At 47.3% G+C, this 20892-nt stretch overlaps 8 protein-coding genes and 1 non-coding gene across 9 annotated transcripts; 5 read left to right on the forward strand and 4 right to left on the reverse strand.

The window, feature by feature from the left end:
- Positions 1-98: 98 nt before the first annotated feature.
- On the forward strand, positions 99-2112 carry F9C07_10373 (uncharacterized protein; the record flags this gene model as incomplete). The annotated part of the gene is made up of 2 exons (XM_041292342.1): positions 99-443; positions 505-2112. 2 exons carry the CDS (start codon positions 99-101, stop codon positions 2110-2112), a joined length of 1953 nt encoding a protein of 650 aa, XP_041146776.1.
- A 240-nt stretch (positions 2113-2352) lies between these two features.
- On the reverse strand, positions 2353-3513 carry F9C07_2203275 (uncharacterized protein; the record flags this gene model as incomplete). Its single annotated transcript, XM_041292359.2, has 3 exons — positions 2353-3011; positions 3067-3341; positions 3425-3513. The coding sequence occupies 3 exons, from the start codon at positions 3511-3513 to the stop codon at positions 2353-2355; spliced, it is 1023 nt and encodes a 340-aa protein (XP_041146777.2).
- A 1176-nt stretch (positions 3514-4689) lies between these two features.
- On the forward strand, positions 4690-6388 carry F9C07_2159797 (RTA1 domain protein). Its single transcript, XM_041292343.2, has 3 exons — positions 4690-5038; positions 5101-5492; positions 5546-6388. The coding sequence occupies exons 1-3, from the start codon at positions 4701-4703 to the stop codon at positions 5818-5820; spliced, it is 1005 nt and encodes a 334-aa protein (XP_041146778.1). The 5' UTR covers positions 4690-4700; the 3' UTR covers positions 5821-6388.
- Positions 6389-6518: 130 nt separating this feature from the next.
- F9C07_2284001 (uncharacterized protein) lies at positions 6519-7686 on the forward strand. The gene has a single exon (XM_041286077.2). The coding sequence runs from the start codon at positions 6676-6678 to the stop codon at positions 7237-7239; it is 564 nt and encodes a 187-aa protein (XP_041146779.1). The 5' UTR covers positions 6519-6675; the 3' UTR covers positions 7240-7686.
- Positions 7687-10104: 2418 nt separating this feature from the next.
- F9C07_10369 (uncharacterized protein) lies at positions 10105-10927 on the reverse strand (the record flags this gene model as incomplete). The annotated part of the gene is made up of 3 exons (XM_041292360.1): positions 10105-10188; positions 10245-10718; positions 10778-10927. 3 exons carry the CDS (start codon positions 10925-10927, stop codon positions 10105-10107), a joined length of 708 nt encoding a protein of 235 aa, XP_041146780.1.
- An 883-nt stretch (positions 10928-11810) lies between these two features.
- F9C07_10368 (uncharacterized protein) lies at positions 11811-12985 on the reverse strand (the record flags this gene model as incomplete). The annotated part of the gene is made up of 3 exons (XM_071507396.1): positions 11811-12418; positions 12618-12780; positions 12863-12985. 3 exons carry the CDS (start codon positions 12983-12985, stop codon positions 11811-11813), a joined length of 894 nt encoding a protein of 297 aa, XP_071366691.1.
- Positions 12986-14469: 1484 nt separating this feature from the next.
- F9C07_10367 (putative alcohol dehydrogenase) lies at positions 14470-15549 on the reverse strand (the record flags this gene model as incomplete). The annotated part of the gene is made up of 1 exon (XM_041286081.1): positions 14470-15549. One exon carries the CDS (start codon positions 15547-15549, stop codon positions 14470-14472), a length of 1080 nt encoding a protein of 359 aa, XP_041146782.1.
- Positions 15550-15693: 144 nt separating this feature from the next.
- On the forward strand, positions 15694-17621 carry F9C07_1591963 (C6 finger domain protein). Its single transcript, XM_071508236.1, has 3 exons — positions 15694-15911; positions 15975-16280; positions 16361-17621. Exons 1-3 carry the CDS (start codon positions 15837-15839, stop codon positions 17144-17146), a joined length of 1167 nt encoding a protein of 388 aa, XP_071366692.1. The 5' UTR covers positions 15694-15836; the 3' UTR covers positions 17147-17621.
- A 1750-nt stretch (positions 17622-19371) lies between these two features.
- On the forward strand, positions 19372-19444 carry F9C07_t155. Its single transcript has one exon. It is a non-coding gene; the product is annotated as a tRNA-Arg (tRNA).
- Positions 19445-20892: the final 1448 nt, after the last annotated feature.

Below are 20892 nucleotides of genomic sequence, written 5' to 3' on the forward strand. Positions count from 1 at the left end.
TTAGGGCTACAAAATTAGACAAGTGCACCAAAAGGGGACAAGGGCTACATAAACAAATGGAACCTTATACCCGTGGGACAGACAATTGAGAGTCGGAAATGCAGCCAGAACAGCAACCATTCATACCTAACTCGTCTAAGCCGATGAGAAATGATCGAGACAATCTCTTAAGACCGGTGCATTCTCAGGATGAGCGACCTAAGTCGTCTACTCTATCGGGATCACAACAACAGCGTTCGATAGATACACCGGCGGCACCTTGCTCGCCAAAGCGGCCGTTAGAGCCCAGGCAGCTCCGGTACAACAAGTGGCAGCTGATGTTTGACCTCCTTAGTGCCATTTCTGCTCTGCCTTTCGTGGCTTTGGCTCTGGTTGCCATGATATTTAATTCGAGGTCAGTAGACGAACATGACTGGGATGATCTCCAGATCGCAATGAAGACGGTTTGTGCTCTGTATCGAGAAAGTGAATGTTATAGGCATACGATCTCATTCTTAATTATAGTCGGTCACAGTCTTTCCTTTGATATATTCCGCCGTAATCGGCCGTGCCATACGGCAGATTGCTAAACAAAATCTCGAACGTGGATCGACTCTCGGAAGACTTGAGCAGCTTAATAAAAGTACGACGGTGTTCGGTGCCATCTCCACACCGTTAATGCTTAAGTGTTGGAATATCTTGGGCCTCGTACTCGTGCTTATCTGGCTGATTTCCCCCTTGGGCGGACAGGCGTCACTGTATCTTATCCGTCCACTGACTCTCGAACACGTCGAGCGGCAGGAAGTTCAATATCTTGACATTAACGGCCTCTCCAAGGCCCCAAACCTATCTTCATTCCCGAGGCTTACAAACGCTTTGGAAGCGATGTTTCTGGCCTGCCTGATCGCGCCGGTAAGTGTGAAGGAGGCGGATAGTGATGCGTGGGGTAATGTCAAGATACCTTTACTTCGAAGCCTTGTTCGGAATAATACAGCTCAGAGTGAGGGATGGTTTAAACCCGCAGGCAATAACATCACCTATTCGTCACTTGTCGGAGTGCCCATGTTCGGGATATCATCGAGAGGCAACAGCACCTTTCAACTACAGACCTCTTACATTGATACAGACTGCTTCGAACTCGGCGAGCCACCTGATGAGCTTGTCTATGAGTATAAGGGCCAGAGCGGCAAGTTCCGAATCTATCCAGCGGCCCCGTGGAATGCCACCAGATCAGTCAATGCGTCAGTTGCTCCCGACATACATGTGCTTTCGGGGTACGGAAGAGAGGCTACAAATGGCGCTATGATAACCTGTCATCTGACAAACGTGTATGTCGAATTAAAGGTGCTTTGTTCTGGATCGAACACCACAGCCCAGTCTCAACGCAGCTGCCGGGTGACAGCCATCCGGGAGAGTGTCGAACCACATCAGTCTTCCTCCCTGCCGCCGTTGATGTATCCCGACTTTAACGTTTGGGATACCTTTGCACAGGGTCTAGTCAATGCGTCTCTATCAGTAAATAGGAAACTCAGTACATACACTGAGGCATATCTTCAAAATATTGACGCAGCGGAAACGATCCCGCTACCAAAATACCTCTTGAAAACGCCTTTGCACGACATATCTGATCATCTCACTCAGATCATGAACACGTTTTACTTGGGCAGTATCGCTTTACCCTTTGTTACCTTGGGGCCGAATCTTCCCTCCGAGGGCAACTACTCCAAGTATTCAGAGGCGTATGAGGCCTTCGACCGCTCCTCGTTAGCCAGTCTAGTAGCCGAAAGAGCCTATCGGGATACAACTGCTACATACGTTGTGAACTGGGGATGGGCGGTTGTACTTTTACTGGCAAGTCTGGTTCTCATTGGGGCATCTGTTGTGAGCTTTTTGGTAGCACGCCAAAGCTTGAATCCTGACATCATTGGGTATGCTTCAACTCTGACGCGCGAGGCTCCTTACCTGCCGCTTTCTTCCGCGGCCAGCGCGCTGAGTGGATATGAGCGGGCAAGGTGGTTGAAAGACGTTCGAATTCGATTTGGCGATGTACAGCCGGAATCTACAGTTGGCAGGTTGGCCATTAGCACGCCTGACTTGGCTGACAGGTCACGCAAAGGCAGGCTCTACTTTTGACTCTCCTCATTTCTCTGTATTGGTATTGAATAATAAGCACCTTATCAAAGTAAGTATATGTACTGATGTGACCAAAGCTTCTATCTGGTCTTTTGTCTGCGGGTTTCGTTGGATCCGCCTAACAGGCCATGTTCAACTTGAGTACTTGGTTAGAACTACTAGTATAGAATGGCAATTCAAATAAAAGAAAGCAGAGAGTCTACACTCGTCACTGAAATTATCAAGGCGAATTTGTACATTTTAAAAGTAGTGTGGCATATTCATTGGCTCTAACCACACATTCAACATCTCCTCAATCGTAACGTCCTGAAGACCCACCCAAGGAAACCCCGGATCAGGTTGAGGCTCTTCATCGATATTCTTTTCTGAGATCCCAGTGGTGAAGACTCCCAGTGCACCATTGTTCTCTCCAGCACTATCAGACTCCGCAAGACGGTATTTCTCTTCAAACCATTCAGAAAGGAACCGCAGCCAATCTTGGTAGAAGAACATCTCATGTTGATCCCACTTCCCACCTTTACACTCCTGATCAAGCGTATTCATGCGCTTGACAGATTTCTGGATTTCATGCCGCATATCCAATGTCTCTCGCAACCCTCGGACTTGATCGTGATCTCGAACGGATGGTTCCAACGATGCGAGAACAAGTTTGCATGAAGCTGCAATGCTGAACCCGGTCATTGTCCATTGGGTGTAACTATATCCCTTTTCAATACCGGGTGGTAGACTGAAGTAAAAGCTCATAAATTGTTTCGCAGCCGCTAGTCCGTGACAAAGGGCATCGATTCGCAGGAGGGCCATGGAGTGGTCGATTGACGCGGCTGAAGATGGGTATACATCGAAGAAGATAGTTTGATAGAGATGGATGTCGAAGGCGTGGGATGAAATGCCTTGAAAAGCTAATCAAGTGTTAAGATTTAGATCTGCAGTACAGATAAGGCTTGGTCAACTCACCATCATGGTCAATAGGGACAGGAAGCCGGGCTTTGCAATCTTCAAAATCGCTTTGAAGAGAACGAATCATAACTTCTATATCCGCAGGAGCCTGATTCTCACCGAATCTCCGTGCAACTAGGGAATCGATTCGTACAAGCATGTGTTGTACTTGAACCTGGCCTAACAGGTATCGATCGGTTGAGAATTCGCATTCCTGCGACAACTTCGCAGCGCATGATTCTATGAAGGGTGACCAAGGCATTGTTCCTGTCCGCTGTAGTACTATGGAGTGACTAGTCATGTGAAAAAAGAAAGTAAGCAAGACATAGTCTTTTCAGGTCTAGACCGAGCTGTACAGGTGGTGAATCGAACTTACCACGCGTCAAGGAGAAAATATCCAACCAAAGCTCGCATTTCCTCGTTTCGCAGGGAAATCGATTCTGTCGGAGGATCCGTTTCCGACATGATGTCAATTCTTTGTCTTACTCCTCGCAGTTTGGCTGGGTAATCCAGTCTACAATCGTTGATTATACTTTGTGCGAGGTGCAGATATCCAGAAAACCGCACTAGATGGAGTTTTTTCTTCGTTCTATCTTCCGTGTTAGCTTTTGTGAATCTAATGAAGAGAGAAATTGTCTGGAACACACCCAGCTATTGTAACCAGCAATCCCTGTAGTATATCAAAGGGTTGTTGGCGATTGCCTTGCAAGACTTGTCCCCCAAGGTAAGACGTGGAAACGTCCTCGAGGGCCAGGTGCAGCGGGACATTTCGAAACGAGGAGACCAACAGAATAGAGAGTAAGAGGAAGGGTTTCTCCGATCTGAGATCCTCGACTGTGGCATTTCTCGGCAGCTGTACAAATGGGAAATACGTTATGGCATCACGAAAGCTCTCGATCAAACGATTTGCCTCTTCGTGGGTGATCAGCCCGTTCCCGATCACATCGCACGGATTGTGAGGAGTCGGAGCACAACTTTCACTTTTCGGGGACAGTGACAGTGGCAGCGATGCCTGTTGCGGGTTTGAGTGAGGCTGATTGATCTGGCCTAATATTTGATCCACCTTGTCCTCGAGTGCACCTATTCGCCTAGGTTAGACGCGGTCAGCTTGACAGATCGTATCGATACAAGGAGTGGGGCAGATATACGTCTCCCTCTTCTTAGGAGTGCGAGCTTTTGTTGCGCGGAAATAACAATCTTTGTTCAGACGGAGACACCTTCAAAGCATGTTAGGTTTACGTTGCTTAGTAGAAGCGGGATGTCGCATACCGATCGCAGCTTTGGCTAGAGGTGCGCGAGCACCTAATTTTAGCACGCACACAGTTCTCGCAGGTCCTGACTCGGCCTAGTCTGGTCGGCGCGGACATAGTAGGCAGCATTTCAGAAATTGGAGCTAAGATGGGGGCTGGACAGGAACAGGAATCCTTAAGAGTCCGCGGACCGGCCCCCAGGCAATTCCCCTCCTAGTCCGTCGGACTCGGAGTTGGCCTGGACTCCGTGTCTTGGCACGGCCCCCATTGTCAGCCCTGGGAAGTATACGGACTCACCAATGATAGTCCTCCGTAGGATCGGAGATACAGCATAGCCTCGTGGCTGACGTTCAGGCATCGTTATTCTGTGGGATTGTATAAAGAAGGTGTGTCTTCGATGCTATGAGGGGAATATCAACCTCAACCCATCTACCTCTTCTCCTCCTCACTATCTCAAATATATCACCACTGAAAATGTCGGACATGAACATAGACGACTGCACCTTGGCAACTTGCCCAATTGACTTGGCCTATATCAATTACCAGCCTAACATCCCGGCAAATGTCCTCTTCCTCGTCATCTTCGGCCTTCTCCTCGCCGCACAAATCACCCTAGGAACATGGTTCCGAACATGGACATACATGGGGGCCATGACCGCGGGGCTCATTCTTGAAATACTGGGATACATCGGACGACTCATGATGCACAGCAACCCATTCGACTTTAATGCATTCCTTCTGTACGTGATCTGTGAGACATACCTCTGAATAAAAGCAAGCTAATCAGAAACTTGACTTTTAGATACCTCATTTGTCTCACGATTGCCCCGGCCTTCTTCACCGCCGCCATTTACATCTGCCTGGGAAGAATTGTCATCGTCTACGGGGAGGATATCTCCAGGATTCGCCCGCGTACATACACCATCCTCTTCGTCACTTGCGATATCATCGCTCTAGTCCTACAAGCAGCCGGCGGCGCCATTACCTCCATCGCAGACTCAGACCAAAAAAGCCTCGGCGATACCGGTGTCAATATCATGATTGCAGGATTGGCTTTCCAGGTCGCCTCGTTGACGCTGTTCATCGTGCTGGCTTCGGAATTCGCCCTGCGAGTACGCCGCAGCTCAGAAGTTATGAAGAATGCGTCTACAGCATCTGTTCGCAGTGGTTTGAAATGGAAGATGTTCCTTCTGTGTAAGTGTCACTAAATAATTCGCATTTATCAGCCTATGCTAACCCCATCAAAGGTCTTGCCATTGCCGTTTTAACGATCTTCACTCGCTCGATCTTCCGTGTTGCTGAGCTGAAAGGTGGATTTAACAGTCATCTGGCTAATGATGAAATTGCCCTTATGATTCTCGAGAGCACTATGATTGCCATTGCGTGCATTTGTATGACCGCCGCTCACCCAGCAGTTGCCATGGGCCGGCGATGGGGGGAACTCTCGGCGAAGTCGCGTCGTGGAGTCGTTTCGTCTAAGATGTCGCACGCTTCATCAGAGATAGAGATGATGAATGCTTAAAAATATATAGCAAAGACCCTGATGACTCGGAGTGGTCGATTTCAAGAGATTGGGTATTAGACATTTCAGCGTTTGGATTGGTCTTAGTAATATCAGCGAGTTAGATCTGGAGTTAGATTTTATTTGAGCGATTAAAATTATAGCATTCTTATAATTTATATTCTAATCCCTCTAGTAATGCAAAGAGTTGAACCAGCTAGGGTCGGTGGAGTCGTATATTTCCTAGGTTGCCCTTAGGTAGTGGATGATGACCAATGAAGGACCAAAATCCTGAGGTGTCCGCGGAAAAAATGAATACTCTCGAATTCAAGGCACGGTATTTCTATTATGAACGATAGGCGTGTCTTGCCAGGGGAAAATCATAAAAAGGCAAAAAGCGCTTTTAGAGTGTTGCTTTAGCTGAAGGCCACGATTCTCGGGACCACCGTGGTTTTTAATCCCTAGGTATGGGCTGTGCTTCCTGTTCTTGCTCTGCTGTCATGCCAGAAGCATTGGGTTTCATGTTGTTTCTCTGGAGAGAATAGTAGTTGAAGGTGAGCCGATGTGAACGAGATTGCCTAAACTGATCTGCTTCAGGGATCTCTGATGGGTTGAAGTAACCCTATATTACCCAATCAGGTAAAGTCTACCTCAGCCAAAGACCCAATCACCTGACCCAATCACAAAGCTGCACACCCGGCCTACACCGACCACCGTAGGTTTTCTTGCCTCAGATACGAGACTCTGCCTTATCAAAAAGTTAAAAAAACAAAAAAAAGAACTTACTCATCACAAACGCATTCATACAAAATTAAATACAAACCTCCAATCCTCACTTTACAAGTCCCACACAAAACAAGAAATTCACAATCCACAATGTCCATAACCACACCAGAAGACATCCAAACCCGGCGCGAAGAAGACTACGCCCGCTTCAAAAACTACGCCGCCTACACATTCCTCGTCGCATCCCCAATCCTCATTGCTCTCCCACCCCGGAAGCTCGACCACCTGACTGTGCTCCTCGGCACTGCCTTTGCCTTCTCCGCGAACCATATCACCTACGACCGCACGGGGCGGAGTATCGTCGACCGCGTGCATTCGAAGATCTCCTCCGGGCGGACGATCGTGCCGTCTGGGTTGCCGAGTGAGCGGGCGCTGGAGATCCAGGCGCGGTTGCGCGCGTCGAGGGAGAAGCAGTTGCGGGAGGGGGGGTTGACGACGGAGGAGATTGAGAAACTCAGGGCCAGGGAGATGCAGGATAAGGGGGTTATGGAGAGGGTATGGATGGGTGGGGAGAAGGAGGGGTGGAAGGAGAGGAGGTTGAGGGAGGAGCGGGAGGCGTTGGATGCTGGGAAGGGGTATGGGGATTTGATCAAGGAGCATGTTTGGGATGTGTGGACTTGGGGGAAGAAGGATGGGGAGGAGAAGAAAGAGTGAGTTCTCTTTTATGGGATAGAAATTGTATAGTATGTGTGTCTGTAAGCATCTTGGATGGGCGTTTGAGGGTACTTTGTTCAGCTTGGGGAGCGTTGGATAGGGCTTGTTTTGTATACTATGTATATTATGCTTATGCTTGATATGTGATGCTGTTCTCCGCTTATTTTTGCTTTATTGATCAGTACGCTGTTGTAGGTGTTAGGGTTGAATGGCTGTGGGAAGGCATACCTGCTACCCAAGCTTGTAAGGATCGCAAGTCTTTAATGACTTACCTACGTCCATCTTCTAAAGAATCCCTATTAATGATCTCTACGATTCTCCCCGTTGCAGTGAAGGCTAAAGTGTCTATATTAGTGTTGCTCATATAGCCTTCCATGTATGTTATCAGTAAAAGTATCGGAAAGCAATATAGAACTCCAACAAGGCGATGGAAAATGTAGATTAGCCCTAAAATCAAACATCAATATCCTAGAGATGAATACGCTGAATATACCATCTACCCCGTTGCCGACAATCCACCTAATAGCTGATATGCCAGGCACATTAAATAATGGGGACCACGGAACCCTGAGAAGCCCCAGCTCAATGAAAAACCACAGCTCAACGAAAAATCCATCCCCAAACGAACACGCAACCACATCCAAGCCCAAAACAACATAACCCCTTCACCAGTAACCATCCAACCACCATGCCAAACCCTCCGCCGACCAAACACTAACAAGAACCGGCCACCGAACGCATATACCACAATCAAGAAATTAATAACAAACGCCCAAACAACCGGGAGATAGCGCTGTCACTTGGCGTCAATCCCATCCATCTCTATCGACCGATCGATCCCTCCCGCATGCACCCCCTTAATGATGGTCAATAGGCCGCTCTATTCCAGTTCCTTGATGGCATGAAAGACCGGGTTGGCGTTTCACCTACGCCTCATTTGTTAAGGATATTGCGGAGATGGTTTTGCGTCATACCCATTCTGATCCTGAGACATCACCGCCGACGATTGATGACGAGTGGGCCTGTCGGTTCTTGGAGGAGAATAAGGAGCATCTTAAAAGGGGGCGTGGTGTGGTTAGCTTTGTGTGTTTGACTATGGAGTGATTGTGGAGTGATTGTAGGGTTGGACAATTTATGCAGGGGGAGTGGCTGATGAGGGTTGCTGCTGTAGGAAAGTGCTCCGTTCTTGATGTTTGATATGCAGAGTTGATAAAGTGATGGTGTATCTAAAGCCTGGTTAATTATGTCTGGATACTGTTATTGCCATCACCGTTGTATGGACTGCATAGACACCGAATTACACAGGCGTGCTCCCTGGGGAAACTAGAAACAGTAATCTGATAATCATTGACTTAGTGCTTGAGCTCAAGCCTTCCGTGTGTTTCGTATTTGATAACTGCTCATACAATTTAGCAATGCTTCTTTAGATGCTAGGACAGCTTACGTAGTTTTACATAGGTGAAAGTAATTGAGTAATTATTATAAGTGACTACTCCTCCGCACTATCATAGACTGCTCTGTCAGATACTTTAAGGAAATTCACGGCTCGACTATCAATGCCTTCCCATCTTGAATTCCTACAACGCACAGCCTACAACCTACAACCTACAACATCTACAAAGACTCTACAATGTCACTACGTACTCAGTCAATAAATTGGAGAAAAAACCAAACTCCATTAAAAAATCAAAACTAAAAAAAATCAAAAATAAAACAAAGGAAATTGCTATCCTCCCATTCGGGCCTTGGAACAAGGGAAACATCCTCGCCACGTCCGTAGACTTAAGTGTACGAGGTAAAAACCTTGAACAGGATGCCATAACATAAGAAACCCTTTTTCCATTTCCTCCAGCTGACCTTTTTATATAGGCCGCTTTTACCTTTATTAAATGTAGCCTGTCTATAAAGACAAGGTCTACTTAAACCTCCACTGTAGTCTGCTTTAAGGGCTAGACTACCTTAACGTCCCCTACAACCTGTCTTTAAAGACAAGGTTGCTTTAAACCTCCACTGTAACCTGCCTTTAAAGGCTAGGTTACTCTTAACGTCCCCTTAAATAAATAGTTGCCCGTCTTTAAAGACAAGGTCTACTTTAAAACCTCCCCTGTAGCCTGCTTTAAGGGCTAGACTACTCTAACGTCCCCGGCAACCTGTCTTTAAAGACAAGGTTGCATAAACAACCCTGCGTAGCCTGCCTTTATAGACAGGTTCTACGCCAACATCCCCAAAATAAAACCCTTTATCCTCCCCAACCTACCCATACAGAGTAGGTTGTATACCTAGGCGGGACATCCACAGCACGTCTGCCATGGATGCCCCTATAAAAAACATCAACCCAATGACACGTCTGCCATTGGGTTACCCCTTATCCTCCAATTTCCCTCGATTTATTCCTCCACCTTATACCTCAATGTTTTGTCCGTTGTGTCGATAAGGGAGCCATGTGGTGAGATTGTTTGATTGAAATGAAATGACTTAAATGACTCGGTAGGTTTATTCGATTCAGCGGACAATGTTTGTTTTCTCACCATGGCTGCCGCTGGCCTGCCTTAAACATTTTCAAAGAAGTAGAAGTAAATGATTTAACAAAAGAGATGCATGTCCAGCCCGGCCGGCTTCCATTGGGGCGCCCTTTAATTCAATGGAGCCGCCAGCAGTTGGGGTTGCGTTATCCACATAGAAGCATGTTTAAAGCACACTTTTTTCGGTGGTTTTGTTAAATTAATCTGTTTTTGGTTCTTTGATGTTTTTTTGTAGGCGTTGGGCGGGCGGCAGCCTGGTGTTGGAGGGTTAATTGTCGAGGCCAGGCAGCCCTTATATCGTCAATTAGTGACTTGGGCTACCTGGCCTTCCTTTAGAGTCGATTTAATAAAAGTACAGGGGAGGAGCATCCATCATTTCGATGTCTTGGGGCTCCTCCCCTGTACTTGTGGCGAATTGTGGTGCGGCCTGTGATACGTTAGTTGCACTTGTCAAAGCCGGAAAAGCAAGCAGGTGATACATACAATGGCGAGTGCCGCAAATTGTTGTTCAACGGGGTGGGACGTGGTGAAGACGTCGAGCATCACCACGTCCTCCACTTCAGATGGTGGAGGCGTGGCAAATACATCGACCATCACCACGTCCCGTTGAGGAGGTGGGTGAGGAACGGAGATGCCCGGCCGCCTCACTGGCTGCTTGTTAAGCGCGGGCGCGTCGCGCATGATGGTGTCGCCATCCCGGGACACCCGTGGGTATGGGCCACGGTGTTGACCCGGGTTTCTAGGCGCGTTGTTTGCGCCACCATGCTGGGGCCCGGCTCCTTGGGGACCGGGACCCCGTCGACTTCTCCGGGGGGTGAATTTTGTTTTTCCCCCTGGGCCCTGTGGTTGGCGGGGTGCCTGCTTCTGTACTCTGTTATTTCCATTGGCAGGGTGGTTATTGCCTCCGCGGTAGCCACGGGGACCAGAAGGGGGTGAGGGCCGAGACCTTTGATTGATCTGTATACCATGGTTAGTTCAATGATCGAAGTGTCTATTGTCGGTGGAGATTAACGTACCTCGGACACCTCGTTGTTTCTCCTGCCCCTGCGCCTATTACCAGAACTAGTACCCTGTGGCCTCCTACCGGTGCGGTTATTGGCGCCGGCAGTTTGTACGAAGCCCTGACCCGGGTGGGATACGACGGGTCCTTCTCCGAAGGAAGCCATTTTATTGCTAACTCGGAGGGGAATGGAATGAATAACAAAAGCTAACAGGTGAAGTGCAGTTGATTGGAGCGGAAGAGCAGGTGAATAACAATTTTAGGGGGGAGAGGATGTCACTGCTAGTCTTGGCCGCACTTATTCTCAAGAACGGGTCCCTTTCTTTCCTTTATTTTAGGAAAAAAGGTTAAAAAAAAAGAGATAACAGCGTAATTCAAGATTTATTAGAGGTGCGGTGTGGAAGGTTTTCTTTATGTGGATGTTTGAAAGCAACGTTCTGATTTAGGTGTTCGGTTACAAGTTCCTAGTTCAGTGGGTTCTTATGATGTGTCGAGGTTATTATGGATGTTAAACTCTTCTGGACTCTTCGACGCTCGTTTCTCGTGCTTGTTCAGGTGGTAGACAAATGTTATCAGACGAATCAAGTGGGTTGTTTTGGTGGATAGTAAATTGTAGGTATGGCAGCAATGGAGTCAGGAAATACGGAGAAAGGAAAGTCTTTGGCAGGGGGAGAAAGCCAGCTTTAAACAGGAGGGAGTCTACGGACGTCACTCTTGTTCAATTGAGCATGTATGACTTTTTTTCGACGACAGTGGGATGTAACGACGCTGGTAATATTTGACACGAAATATATACTTTCAAAAAAGGAAATCTGGGGTAATCCGGGGAATTTGGGGTAATTTCCCGGTATCCACGGAACCAACCGTAGGGCTGATCACATTTAGCCAAAGAAAACCTTATATTATGAGCCTCACCATATATGCACAATAGGCTTAAAATATGCCATTTCAGAAGGACCGCCCATTCCACAGACATTTATCCAACTGCAAGCAAAAAAGGCACTTATTGGCAGAGTGTCTTTGTTTTGTATAATGAAACTCATGATGTTTCAAAAGACAGGAGTCCCGGAGTTGCGCTTCTGACGCTTTGTTCTTCGTTTTTCTTCGAAAGAGCCGACGTCAGACCCCTGTTCGGAGTCAAACGGCTTCAGAATTTTCTTCTTCCTGCCAGTGTCCCATGGTACGTCAATATTACCGTCCTGAGAACTCTCGGTTTTGGTCTTTTTCTTCGGTTTTGCAATACCGGGAGAAGAAGTGCTGCCTGTTGACGCCATACTGTCCCGTTTCCTCTTCTCGGGTTTGGAACTTCTTTTTCGTCTCTGCTCTTCTTTAATTTCCAGTCGACGCTGGACTTCTTCGGAGATGTCCTCTGTTTCCAGAGCCACCGGTGTCACGTTCCTCACATCTTCATCACCACCCGCCATCATCATATCCAGTCGCTTACGCTTTTGATCCTGAACTGCACCGACAGGCATGGTATCTATGCTTTCGCTTTCCACATCCATACTGTCAGTTTCGACCCTGTACCGTTTCCTCCGTTCTTTCGAAGAACTGCGTCGTCGCTTTGAGGAATCACGACTAGATGACGTAGACGTCGTCCGGTATTCATTCGCTGTAGCAGTTGGTTTTTCTGAAGACTTTTCAAAATTTTCTGTTTCTGTCACAGGGTTACCTTGCTGCAGCGGTAACAACGACTCTTCAAAATACAATACATACTCGAAATCTATGATGCACCCATTAGCATCATACCTGATCATGATTATGACGCAGAAAAGGCAAGAAATTTCTTCACACGAAAAGCCCTGCACCCTCACCTGGACAGAAAAAACAAAAGAAAGAAAGAAAAAAATTTTTACCAACCAATTGTTTCTTCACAACCCGAAACTGCGTCATCAACCGATTCGTCTTCTCGATCATTCCAGCAACCATTTGCAACGCGTCGCCATTCGACACATTATCTCGAACCATATTCAACATTTCAATATGCGAGGACAGAACGGATTCATGCTGGGCGCAGATCTGCAATGCAATTCAGACTCCTTAGCGAAGGCTCGACATGATGGATACCGTGCGTCATTAACGCGGGGAGACCTTCGCGCACCTCCGGCCATGATATTCGATTGCGTGGGGCGGTGGTTTCGGTAGTAGGGGGTTCTGTATCAATTTCTTCGTCTTCTTCTTCGACGGTAGGGTTTAGTGAGGGGCGATCGTTGGTTTGCGACATTGTGAACTGGGACGAGGGTTGAATTTAAGATGGGGAATTCTGTGGCGCGTTGATCGGCGGCTGTTTTTGAGTTTCTCCGCGCCAAGAATAAGCTTCTTCAGGTACGGGCGGTGCTGGGGCCAATCATCGGGATGGGATTTATACTGGGTTTCCTTAGGGAATATATCTATATCCAGTATATCCTTGCTCGCAAGCTTACACAATGTCCACAATATACAAAGCTCACTGGACGCAGCTGTCACCTCACCAACACGATCACCCTATCTCAGCGATATATATCGCTGCAGCCCCCACAACTTCAAGGGCGATCTATACATATAACAAGCGACAAAGTGAGACGAGGAACTAGCCATCCCTATGGGTTTACCATAAAGGCTTAATTCTGTTAAACCCCGACATTCCCACTGATCCCCAATTGACGTTAGAAGCGATTAAAGGACGCGAGCTTTACTAAACCTTTTTATAGAGAAATCGCTTATTTTACTTATAGTTTAGCTTCTAATAAACACTAATTTTGCCCTATAGACTTTCTTATTCTATCCTTCTAAGCTCTGCTGCCGTGAAAATATTTAAAAAGATAGTCCTCTATACCGATACCAACCAAAATCTAGACTTTACTATAGTTCAAATAGCCGCGCTGCGCTATTCTACTTATAAATATATTCTATATAGCTGCGATTTAGACCGGGTAGTAGATAGTACAGAGATTACACGATCTAGATATAATAGCGGCTCTCGATCTAGTATAATTAGATATTACCAAGAATAAGCAGATCACCGCTGTAGTGGACACGGTAACCTCCACATACGGGGAGATTGGATGCTAAGTAAGAGTGAGCCCTCTGCAAATGGAGTCACTTTCATATTCTTCGTCATAAGATGATGCCTCATCCCTTTTTTACCTTCCTATACCCAATGAAGAATGCAGACGAACCTAACAGAAAGCACTCACTCACCCTGCGTAATAACACAATATAGTCCTTATCAACAATACGGATATTATCTATCTATCCTCCACTATAGACCTTCCCGCCGCGCACGCTATCTACAACAAGATTCTTAATATCAGTATTATCATTTTCGCACTGATAGCCACAGTATTAATACCGTTTCTCTACCAATCTTCAGGTCCCAAAATAATCAATATCTTATTTGGGCTAGATAATATATTGGATCTACCGAAGTTGGGATGACGTGGCATTAATCGTCCCCCATTCAATTGACCTAACTGTGGGGCTTGCAGTCCTTGTATACAACATGCATTAAGAGAAGTTTTCACAATGTCAACAAAACGCAATTGGGCGAGGAGAGCAGTGAGTTATGTACAGGAATATGGGAAGAATAATCAATCAATGAACAACAGCATCCCATCCTCTTGTAACTTGTGGCCGATCTCCGCTAAGTATTTTGCTAGGCGGCTATGTTGCACTACTACTACATGCTAACTGTCATTTATAACGATCTGTGCAACGCCCCAGACTTTCTCACTCCGCAATCTCAACAACCAACTTCGTACAACTCACTCCCCGAAGTAGTTTGTCCAGCCCAGCATTGATAGCCCCCAAACCCTTACCCACGACGCTCAGCTCCGGACTTGGTCTGATAGTCCTCTTTGTCAGATTCTCCTTCAGCCACGTCCCAATCCAGTATCGGAACTGCTCCAGCCTCTCCTCTTCTAGCATCGACGGCATGACAAATATCGTCTCCACCCCGTCCATGACCATGGCATCCGGAGGAACCACAGGTGCCGACGCAATCTTCGCCGTCTCCCCTTCATGATCTTCTCCGAGAAATGCCTCAAGCACAGCTTGACATGACGCTAGCTGCCCGGTAGCAAGGAAGCAATGCCGGATTACTAGCCTGTCCTCTTTAGCCGCCGATATTATCGCATTCACAACTTGTGGGTCTTTGTAGTCAAACACGCGATCTGCGCCCAGTGAACCCACATAGCTCCTATTCGCTGATCCGGCTGTGGCGTACACGGCCGCAAAAGAAGAGTTGGGATTGTCCCGCAGCAGTCGGGCTGTTTGTACGCCCATGGTACCGACGCTTGAGGAGGCGCCCCAGATTAGGAGAGCTTCTCGTTTCCCCATAGTAATCTTTGCAGTATCTTCCCCTTTCCGGGGAATGCCCATAGCATCCCACGCACTAAGAGGTACCTGGACGGCAACGGGCAACGTTGCCGCGTGGTTCCAAGACATGCCCTCTGGAAGGAGCACAGCATGCTGCCAGGGGACAAGACACCGCTCTTGGAATGGGCCATAATTTGGATCACAGGACTTCCAGACAGAGGCAGCGTAGGCGGCGACACGGGTGCCTGGTTGGTAGGAGGCGGGGACGTTGTCGCCGACCTCGAGGACTAACCCGGACATGTCGAAGCCAATGACCGTGGGGTATGTGGATATGAAGAGGCCTTGGTCACGCATGATGGCGTCGGCCGGGTTGAGGGCTACGGATTTGACGGCGATGAGGAGCTCGTCTGGTCCTGGCTTTGGGGTAGGGCGGGTTTCGAGCTCAAAGGGTCCGCCTTTGGCTGGGGAGATGGCGGCGAGATGGTTGGTCATTTGGAGTTTTGGGGTAAGGAGAGGTTTGCATTTCTATGATTCTGATGTAGGATATTGAGGAACAACTCTCTCTTTATACCATTAAGCGATCATTTCAAACGACTTCTTCTGATAGCATCCTCTGTTGATTATAGATGCTGGCAACCAATCAGAGACCTCTGCATCCGAGGCAGAGCTAGCGTGGTTCCGAAAGGAGGTTAGCGTATGGGGGCTGTGACATGTTGAAACCTAATGTCTTTCCATCGATTCCATTAAATCCCTCACAGGGTTAGAATTCCTAATCAAGTATGGAGGTTAATCTGCCTAAGACTCAGCGAAGGTCGAGATTTGGCTGTCGAAATTGCAAGCTCAGAAAGCTCAAGGTGGGTGGCTCTTCCTAGACTGCCAGTGCTTGGTTGAATGACTTGACTTACCTTGCCTCTTAGTGCGACGAAGGCAAGCCACATTGCAAAAGATGTAGTTCATTCGGGGTATTATGCAATTCTATGTCCAATATTTCCGACCTACAACCCATAGCTGCCGGCACAGGGAGGCAATTAATAGTTCGAGGAAAAGCAGAGCTTCAACCCCCTGTCTCGAGTGCTGTCTGGACTTCTGACGAATTCACGTCCTATCAGTTGAACGCAAGGTGTCAAGATTTCATCACCCGATATTATGGACGAAGTCTCACAATTCCAGATGACCCTAATATAATACACGTCAATCGCAATCTCCTGAGACTAGCCTTCGAGGTAAGGTTTAGTACATTGATCCCGTCACCATCAGTGATTATACATGACCGACCTGAGCTCTGCTAAGATATGGCTTACAGCACTCTTTTTTAATGCACGCCTCTCTAGCTGTGGCACTTACATATGACCGTCATCTGAATAGCTCAGGCTGTCGTCGCAGTCTAGAAGAGTGCTATCACTGGTCTCAAAGCACAGCTCTCCTCAACAGACGGTTAAGGGAACCCATCAAAGCAAAAGACAAGGACCCAATCTGGGGCACGGCAGCTGCTCTAGCTATCTTGTCCTTCTCATCCCCAGATGCACGCACACCGGAAGAATCATGGCCTCTAAAGTCCTCTGACCACTCCGATTTAGATTGGGTACGCATGAGCAAGGCCAAAATGTCATTGTGGCATATAGTGAACCCGCTACGACCGGACAGTCTTTTCAGCGTCATGGCGGGGACCTTTGCTCAAATGCAATCACCCCTACCAGAATTGGGAATAGATGGTATACCAAGCGCTTTGGCTGCCATATGTCTTCTCAATGACTCATCTACGGCGAAAGACAACCCGTATTTCGATGCTGCCCACGCAGTATCCCAGATCCTGGGTCGTCCGGATAGCGAGGTCACAACGGGTCAAACTCAGCTTTTCATGCGTAGCATCCATGGCCCTTTCGAAGGCTTGCTACGGAATAAGGATCCTGTGGCGCTTTTGTTGCTGTATCTATGGTACCGCAAAGCAAGACGCAGTATATGGTGGATTGAACTTAGGGCTAGAGTGGAATGTCCTTCTATTTGCTCGTACCTACAGTTATATCATAAAGGGAATGTTGGGGTACATGCGTTCCTTCCAGGTGGTACTCTTGCCGATAGATGGAATTAGTGAGCCTTGAAGTCTCTTTCTTTTCGGAATTGTTAATAGGATGAGTTACAGCAGTGGTTGTGTAGATTATCGCTAGTTCTAGTGGTTGAGCGGCGCCACACTGCGGGGTCGAAGAGCATCGACATCGTGGGGTAGCAATGAGCAATAATGTATTACACTATGGCATGCCAGTACCTTGAGTCCAGCCTACGTGGACACGCTCAAGACAAACAGTGCAGACTGCGTGTTCCGTACAAACAACTTCCATTCTCTACATAGAAAACACTTGGGACTACATAGCAGATGTCCCAAGCCCGTTACTCACTTCCCGGTACGCAAGCTAGACCTGAGTTGCAGTGTTGATACTCGAACCAATGGAGTGGATCAGCCCAAGTGGTCGAATGATCTCAGTATCGAGATGGTAACTTAGTGCGTTACTATCAGATACAGTGTCAGAATATATGCCTTATTTCCCTCTGTTTCTCACCGGTTACTAGTTTACCAGTTCCCGGATAGCTCCACTGTATCCTGCATACTCTTTAACCAGATCTCTGCCCTAAGTATAGTAGTAACTCTCGAGGAGTCAATTATCTGTGGCTCGTACCTTGAGAATTATAGAAGTACTATAAGGTAAATCATGTCTGAGTGTCATATAGGGTCGGAAGCGATTTGCATATACAGCCGGTAATATGGCTGGTTGGTTCTACAATATTCGTATCCCTCAGCTTCACCCTCTATTGCGGCTGCCACTGCGTCAGTATAAGTATAGCAATTCTTAATGAAGAAAGTAATCAGGCAGGGACCATTAGTTATCCATAACAGATTAAAATCGAACTGCCACAGTCAAGGAAAGAGATCAATGAGGAAATGTTCCAAATGTGCTACCCACCAATTAAAACCGTATGTCCACACTTGAATTGTGAAATGCTCACATATATCGGACTCTCACAGCCCCTGGGCAGCCCCCCATATGAACAGAATCTTGACCACTTTGAGGCCCACGGTTCAGTCCCATCCGGCTCAACTGAGCCGTGACTTCCCGCCCCGATTAGATATGGAAATGGTATGGTGGCACAGATCTACCTTCTCCTGGAACAGTATGCCAAATGGGATCACAATAATACCAATGACAAAATTTAGATCCATCATGGGCTACATAGCTCACTCGGGTCTCTTGTTAGTTTTGCGTTACATTGCAGCGTTGCGTTGTACCCACGAGTAGTGTCTGACAGGGATGATGCACTGTCCCAAGCGGTCCCTGTGATGTCTATCCAGGTTTGGAAACTAAAGGAAGCCTAAGTGACACATGAATGGCTGTAACTTGTTAGAAGTTGACTCAGTGTAACCTGGGCATCTCTGGGCGCCTTCAACAGTATTGTCTGATCTCTAATTCTGCTGTATTGGGGTATAACCTTGCGCTGGGACATAAAATTAAGCCAATGTGATGTTACTTCAGAGACTAGTAGCGTGATTCTTTACAGAGCATGATCCACAGTAGGCGAAGGCCTCTAACAGATGACGTCTAATGATATTAGTCCATGGTCCAAAGAGAAAGCACCGCGAAGTCTCACCTATATAAAATCTCACCTCACTCGTCCAAAACAACAATAGCATCAGACGTCGCACCCTGAACACATTATCTCTAACATAAACCCTAAATCGCGTGCTCTCTAGGATCTCGTCCAATCTTGCACAAGGATTAATAGTAACTGACGCCGGAACGGAAAACGCCCAAACATATCATTCCGCGAATGTTAACTAACAATTTGGAGAGAATCAGGAGCTAGGACGTCAAATTAGTTTGAGTTCGAACATCACAACAGCTTGATGCCACCTCAACAGGGTCAACCGGCTGTAAAGCTATTCGTGGAGGGATTTGGATCTGTGATTATCACAATCGGGCTTTTAGCTGAGATCTTGAACAATACGCCCGAGGAGGTGGAAGATCGACTACGCTTAAAAGATAGCGGCATCGAAGCGGCCCTTCAGGCTTTCAGGACAGTTCCGCCAACTTGTCGACAATGAAACTATACCAGCTCGTTAAACTCCTTCTGTTCTCTGTGACCGGGTGTCATTACCGTGCTATTTGCATGGTTGATCACACATAACAAAGGGACATCATGGTGCGCATTACTTCTCTCTCTTCAATTGCATGCTCATCGTTCCAACTCTGGACTGAGGAGAATTCGCCCTTGAAGACATAAATCTCACGGGATGTCAATTCTATCTTCAATCTTACAACAGTCGGCCGAGTGGCGCAATGGTAGCGCGTTGGTTTCCGGTACCAAAGGTTTGCGAGTTCGAGTCTCGTCTCGGTCGGGTTCTTTTTTTGTCCATGGAGTTTGTTTACCTAGTCTTTTTATAATTTTCATCGAGCTACACTAGTGTAGGCTGGTGAAAACCCTAGGTGTGTCTCCGAAGATCTATCTCACTCATGTGGTTCATCATGGCAGTTGCAGTACCGAGTGTCCCAGTTGGCATAGAATACACTCTGCTGTACCCGAGAGTGTCTGTCTTGGCAAGGCGTACCGTCCTGCAGGTCTTCCCACCAAACACACTGCTTTGATTATTTGGACGCGCTACGCTTGGTGCCAAGAGGCTGCGATACTTTTGACCCAGTATTGTACATTCCAGCCAAAGGCTGTTACAATACTGAGCGAGAACAAGTCCAAGGCCAGGTAGATCGAATTCGGCTTGTCAACTAGCTACCACCGTCATCCTGAATTTGTGATTGTTTCGGATTGCAGGCTCGGTTTGGATGAACTCTTTTAGAGTATCACGTTGGCAGATTACCTCACTCTGGCCTAAAAGCAGTTTTTTTGCATGTAGATCATCTTCAATATTTACTAGAGACTCCATACTTATACTACACACCAGTGCCCGAGAGCCTCCTTCCTGCAAAGCTCTTGATAGATATTTATATCAGAGCTAGCAAACAGTACCGAGTACACGCCCTTCACTCTTCAGGCGTTAAACCCCACACGAACCAATAAAAATTATATGATCTGCAGGCACTGTGAAGTGTGCATATACGATGTCAATCATTTACTGAACCGGCGATCTCAGATGGTCAGCCTGAATCACAGCCTCGTTTGCCGAGAGAGGCCGAAAATAAAAAGCCCCCGTCCCACACCCCTACTTCTAGCATAGTTTACTCTTGCAATATTCAAGGATAGAAGCTGTTATGCCGAGAAAGAAGATTGATGTATGGGGCCTATGGGCCTCGGCTCGGTCTCCAGCTTCAAGTCAGCGCTACCACGGTGCGAAAGGAAACGATCCAGACAATGCAGAGCAATCGATTGCTTTCGCTTCGAAAGTCACAACTAGAGAAATAGTTACCATTAACGACCCGACGCTTGGTATGCCTTTCCTGGATGAAGCGGCAATTGGCGACAACAGTAACAGCAACAGCTCCGCGAATGCGGTCGAGGACAGGAGTTCTCAAAACCGACGACCCACTTGGATCAGAGGCGTATACCTTTGTGCAAATGCAACTGTCGGTCTACTGCTACTGAACACCATATTCATCTCCGTAGTAGGCGGGCTGGCATCGAAGCACCGAGGGTCTGGAGGGTCTTCCAACTCAAAAGTGGTCTATGAAGGCAGCTGCGTCATAACAAGTCGATGGAACACGGCATTTCATTTTATCATTAACGCTATTAGCACCTGCATTCTGGCGGCAAGCAATTACTGTATGCAAACGCTTATCGCCCCGACTAGAGATGAAATTGATTTGTTCCATGCAAAGCGCCGCTGGTTGGATATTG

This window comes from Aspergillus flavus, chromosome 4 (assembly GCF_009017415.1).
Source record: "Aspergillus flavus chromosome 4, complete sequence".
In the NCBI taxonomy this organism is placed as follows: Eukaryota; Fungi; Ascomycota; class Eurotiomycetes; order Eurotiales; family Aspergillaceae; genus Aspergillus; species Aspergillus flavus.